This window comes from Tiliqua scincoides, chromosome 5, assembly GCF_035046505.1.
Source record: "Tiliqua scincoides isolate rTilSci1 chromosome 5, rTilSci1.hap2, whole genome shotgun sequence".
In the NCBI taxonomy this organism is placed as follows: domain Eukaryota; kingdom Metazoa; phylum Chordata; class Lepidosauria; order Squamata; family Scincidae; genus Tiliqua; species Tiliqua scincoides.
The window spans coordinates 28,583,778-28,589,643 of record NC_089825.1 but is presented as its reverse complement, the minus strand read 5'-3'; the positions used below and the strand labels follow the sequence as shown (position 1 = coordinate 28,589,643).

At 48.2% G+C, this 5,866-nt stretch overlaps 1 protein-coding gene across 1 annotated transcript in view; it reads right to left on the bottom strand.

Moving 5' to 3' along the window:
* Positions 1-1,649: 1,649 nt before the first annotated feature.
* DLX6 (distal-less homeobox 6) overlaps positions 1,650-5,866 on the bottom strand; it is a 10,178-nt gene continuing 5,961 nt past the window's right edge. The window contains exon 4 of the mRNA XM_066628848.1: positions 1,650-1,901. Within this exon, the coding sequence (XP_066484945.1) occupies positions 1,650-1,901 (252 nt within the window). The remainder of the gene's footprint in view (positions 1,902-5,866) is intronic.

Below are 5,866 nucleotides of genomic sequence, written 5' to 3'. Positions count from 1 at the left end.
TGTGCATAGGATTGTAGCCACAATTACATAATATCCACCTTTGACGGCCACCTGCTTCATGGTTCCCTATAGATAAACATCTTGTATTGATATACATCCATTCTACTCCATCATTAAATATATGGACGTTTCCTTTCCAACTCTTCTCCATAGGTTTTAGGCTCCCATCCCAGCTGGATAGTTACTTGGGAGAAAGGCCCAGGGGGAATGCAGTGAGGCTTGCTTCCGAATATATACGCATGGACTTGGGCTGCTTGGTAGGCTCCGAAACCACAACACAGGATTCACACTGAAACTTATGTCACTTGCAAGCATACGAAGGGTTTAGGACTGAGGCTACAATCCTATACACTCTTTCGTGGGGGTAAGCCCTACTGGGTGTAATGGGACTTACTTCTGAGTAGACATGCAAAGGATTGGGCTCTCAGTTATTTAAGAGCCCAATCCTCTGCCTGTCTACTCAGAAGGAAGCCTCATTCAAGTCAATGGAGCTTCCTCCCAGCTACGTGTGGATAGGATTGCAGCCTAAAGTGGTCGCTTCCCCAGCTGGAAACTGGGAAGGGGGAGAGAGAGAGAGAGAGAGAGAGAGAGAGAGAGAGAGAGAGAGAGAGAGAGAGAGCCTTTGCCAAACGCTAGGAAAGTGCAGGAGGCGAGGAGGTTTTTGTGGCTTTTACTCTATATATGAAAGGAGACAAAACATACAAAGTAGATATATACAACTAAAATTCAACAATATATACAGCCAGATTGCTCGGGAGTTGAGAGAAGGGGAGAGTGGAGGGGGCGGGTGGCTATTTCATCCTTCAATTCGGATTAGAGGACTTGGCTTTTGTTTTCTGTGAGTTACCTTCCCCAGGTTGCCCTCTCTCGGGCCACAATCCACAGGCGAGACCATTCTCTTGGGTAAACCCCAAGGAAATGAGCAGGCGCTCCTTCCATCGCAGTGGGTCATGGGCAGGAGAACTTCTGGTCAGTTTCAGGTGGGAACGTTTGAGAGGCAAAGAGAGAGTGAAGCAGACAGACCGCGGATTCGTCCTCCTTCCTGTTGTCAGTTTCACTCCAAGAAAGCTCTCAGATCTTCCTTTGCGGTGGAGTGTCCCAATTCAACCAGAAATGTTTTCCTTTCGTATCCCCCCCCCCCACAAAGATATTTTCTCCTCCCTTTTTTTTTAAAACCCTCCCCATTTCCATCCAAATCCAATCGATTTAGTCAGTCTTGGCTCAGTGAATCAAAATAGAGCAGCTTCCATAGCTTGTTGGTCATTGAAGGAGATTTTGATTGCTTTCGTTCTTTGTTGTGTTTTTTTTTAATTGTTGTTTGGGCTGGTGGGAAAAGTCTAATTTTTTTTTATTTTTTATTTTGCTTTGACTTGTACTCCCGGTGAGGTTTGGTGCCTCCAAGTCCCAGTGGAAAGATCCTAAAGAGGAACGTCTGACGTGGGCCACCACGCAAATGGTCTCTTTCTGCTGGAGATCAATCGCTGAGGTTAAAGGGAAGGGAAGGGCACAGCCTCCTCGAGTCTCTCTGCCTTGCCACACGCTCCAATTCAACCAGAGGCCGGCGAGCTGGCCTCCCCCCCCCCACCCCTTCCTTGGCAAGGCCAGGCTGGAGACAAGGCTTCTCCAGGCAGTTGTTGCTCTTGGCCCGTTCACATCATTTGTGGTCTCTGCATTGTGTCTTGATGTGGAGAAGAGTACCAGTGAGAATAACCAGGCATGTAGCTATTGGGAGGCATGTTGACTCCTTTGGCAGAGGCTGAAACGTCCCAGACAGGAGGCAGACCTGGAGACCGCGGGGACAGGGTGGCAGAGCCCGGCAGGGGGTCGCTCTCGTGGGGGTTGCCGCCTTGCTTGAGCAGCTTCTTGAACTTGGAACGCTTGTTCTGAAACCAGATCTTCACCTGCAACCAAAAGGCAGAAGACCTGAGAAGTCTGAACGAGGATAAAGGAAAAGGGGAGCGGAGAAGTCTGTCCTTCCCCCTTTCCCATTGTCTTCAGTGAGGTCTTGCTGAATTTACTGCGTTTAGAATATTTTTCAAAAGACTATTTCCTTGTCAGGTCAGTTTGAAAGCATTGTTAGATTCTCTCCCTTTTCACACGTCTGATACATGTCCATTGCATGCAGCTACCTACTCAGATATCTGCAGACAAGGAAGGATGCATCGCTCCATATTTCATGAATACGTAGCTATTGTGTTATATTTATGGGGGGGGGGGGAACACAGCGCTCCGTTGTACTGAGCGGAGGTAATCTATGCACAAGTCTCTCATGTGGTATTTGGAAGTCTCCCCCCCTTTCAAATAATTGAGATATTACAGCGGACTCTCGGGCTGCAATCCAAGGAGCCAGAATGGTGTGGTTCTGGTGTTGGACTTAGACCTGAAAGATCCAGGTTCAAATCCTTGCTCAACCCTGAATCTTCCTGGGTCATCTTGGCTCTCTCTCTCTCTCTCTCTCTCTCACACACACACACACACACACACACACACTTTTTCTCAGCTTCACCTACCTCACAGGGTTGTTGTGAGAACAAGAGGGGGTAGGGAATCATGTACACCACTCTGAGCTCCTTGGAGGAAGGGGCAGTATAAAAATGTGAAAAATAAATAAATCCTACGTACACACTTACCTAATTGTAAGTCCCACTGAAATCAATGGAACTTACTTCTGAGTAGATGTGCATAGGATTCCACTGTCAGGATTCCGCTGTACATAGGATTCTGCTGTACATATTATCCTGGTGTGCCTGGGTGGAGGTGGGAGCCCTAAGACGTCATTGTTCTCAAAAGGGACCCAAGACACTCAGAAATCCCAGTCAAGGCAGTGGGATTTACTTCCAAGTAAACATGCTTAAGAAGGGGGCCTGCCACTTCCACTTTAGCGCGCTTCAGATCGGGCTCTGAATCAAGTCTACAGCAGGCTTCCATGGGACTCAATTGGCTTAAACCCCAAAACACGTCAGTTTTGTTGGATTCCAGATCGGCCTATAAAGAAGTTATTTGTGAATCCATAAGAAGCCCCTTCGGAGAGGGAAGGGGGGGAAGCCAGAACAGTGAAGTGTCCCTCTGGACAGGCTGATGACTTTTGGCTGACTGGTGCCCTTAGGTGCTGCAAAACCAACACTGACCCTTAACATGGACAGGACCTGAACAACTAGATGGAAAAATCTGAAATGTGGCCCACAGAGCAGAGGAACTGGGTGCCACTCTTGGCCACCCTGGATGGTACAAAGACCGGAATTCCTTCCAATATTTGAGTCGATAATCTCTATCTACATCTTCCTTGGCCTGTCATCCTACCAAGGAAGCCCCTTAGCACTGAGTGTCATCCAACCCCCCCACCCCCATTCATACAACTGATTTCTCTCCCTTTCTTGGGATCCACCCGTGAATTCCTTGCGAAAGGGTGATCCACCACCTTCTGAGTTCACCAGAAATCGTCAGTGTCGTGCTTGCATTTTTTTGTTTTCTGCACAAATCCGATTAATCGCTTTCCTCCTTCCCTCCCCCCAAGTCAATCGTAACTCCGTGTGTCATTCAGGCTTAACTTTGCTGGGAAACCCAGAACGCACCAACCACATTTTAACTGTGGCTTAACTCGCTCTAATTTCGTACACGCTTCCCTTTGATCGTCGGCTCTCTCATCACCTTTTGTACATCCCGCCCCAGGGCAAGCTCTGAATTCCAGTTACTCATCCAGGATAATTTACTATTGGATATTACGAAGGGAGGTGTGCTTTCTCCGAGCCCAGAGGCTGCTGTGCACGACATTAAATTTATTTCCACTGCTCTAGGCCCAGGCCTGGGAGGGGGCTTTTCAATCCCCCCCCCTTAATCCTGGCTTTGCACCTTCAATGACTTCTTTTATCATCCAGTGGTCCCCAAACTGTGAGTACAAAGTATAGGATTGTAGCCCTAATGAGAAGTTGTGGTCAATGGTCCAGTAGGTCAAGGGGGCCCCCAGTCGAAAAAGTTTGGGAACCACTGAACATGATGTGCTTAATAACCCTACTCTAGTTAGTTTCATCCAAACCTTTCCAAATTCACCACCAAAGCCTCCCCCACTCCCCAAAAAGCACCCAGAAGATGAAGAAAAGATACCCGAAGCATTTTGCATATCACAACAGCTTTTGCCCTTGATCCTATCAATGTGATATGGTCCCCATAGATATCTAGCCTCTGGTCAATATTTATTTATCACATTTTTATACCGCCCTCCTCCGAAGAGCTGAGAGCTGTGTACAAGGCTGCTCCCCTCCTTTTTTTCTCACAACAACCCTGTGAGGTAGGTGAGGCTGAGAGAAAGTGGCCCATGGTCACCCAGGAAGCTTCATGGCTGAGGGGGAATTTGAACCTGGATCTTCCTTCCAATCCACCTCCCAATCCACTACACCACCCTGGCTCTCCAGTATTGGGGTCTGGGGCCTGCCCTGGCGTGGACCCCATAGATTTCTAGCCTCTGGTCTATACTGGGGTCTGGGTCTTGCCCCAGCATGGTCCCCATAGATTTCTAGCCTCTGGTCAATACTGGGTTCTGGGGCCTGCCCTAGCGTGGTCCCCATAGACTTCTAGCCTCTGCTCAGGATTGGGGTCTAGGTCTGGGGCCTGCGCCAGCGTGGCCTCCTCCAGGATCGCGGCCCGGGAATTACCTGTGTCTGTGTCAGTCCCAGGGATGCCGCCAGCTCTGCCCTCTCGGGGAGCGCCAGGTACTGGGTCTGCTGGAAGCGGTGGTTCAAGGCCTGCAGCTGGAGGCTGGAGTAGATGGTGCGAGGCTTCCGGATCTTCTTGCCTTTCCCATTGAATCGGATCTCCCCGTTCTCGATGACGGTGGTTTTTTGCTGGTCTGCGAGCAGGAAGGCGCAGCTCGTTAGCGAGGCAGCGCAGAAGGTTCCCCTCCCGAAGGGCTCCCGCGGTTGGGTTTTGGGTGCTCGACTGGTGGGGGGGGGGGAGCACGCACAGCAGGCGAAGAAGCCCTCTCCCTAACACCATTCAAATGCTAACAAGGGGAGGGGGCGCGCGAAATGACAGGGAGAGGCCGCCCGACAAGACTGCCAAGCAGCCTTTGGGTGGAATGGAGGGTGACCTGCAGGAGAGACCCCATTCGTTCTATTGGAAGGTGAGCTCGCTGCTCGCTTAGTTCCTCGCCCCAGCGAACCCACCTGAGCTGTTTGTTACACAGCCCAGCCCCAGTCAGGTCAATAGGGTTTACTCCCAGGTACGTGTGGATAGGGTTGACCGATGGTCAAACTGCTATTCATTTTCATGGAGATCATGGAACGCAGCCCTGAATCAAGTTATTGGCAGCTAGTCATTTGTCCATCCACCTTATATACACACATTTTTTTCTATAAACATATATAAAATTATATATAAAATTATACATATATATAATAATGCATCTATATAAGGTGGATGGATAGCTGACTGCAGCTGCCCTGATAGATAGATAGATAGATAGATAGATAGATAGATAGATAGATAGATAGATAGATAGATAGATCTTTTGCACTCCTTTTACTCTATACTCCTTCTACACGGATATATGCGGTCACGTTTATAGAGTGTACACAAAAAACACAATTCATGATTGTGAATACACACACACGATTTTGTGTACACACACCCACACAAAATCTATCACACACACACACGAAATAAATCTATTTAAGTAAGTTTAAAGTAAATACAGTAAATAGACGCAGGTCAGCAGTTGAGATGTGTTTAGACACAAAAAGGACCTGCACACAATACTGTCTGGAAACCTCTCATTTGTTTCTTGTGAAAGAAAGAAAGAAAGAAAGAAAGAAAGAAAGAAAGAAAGAAAGAAAGAAAGAAAGAAAGAAAGAAAGAAAGAAAAGTCCTGGCT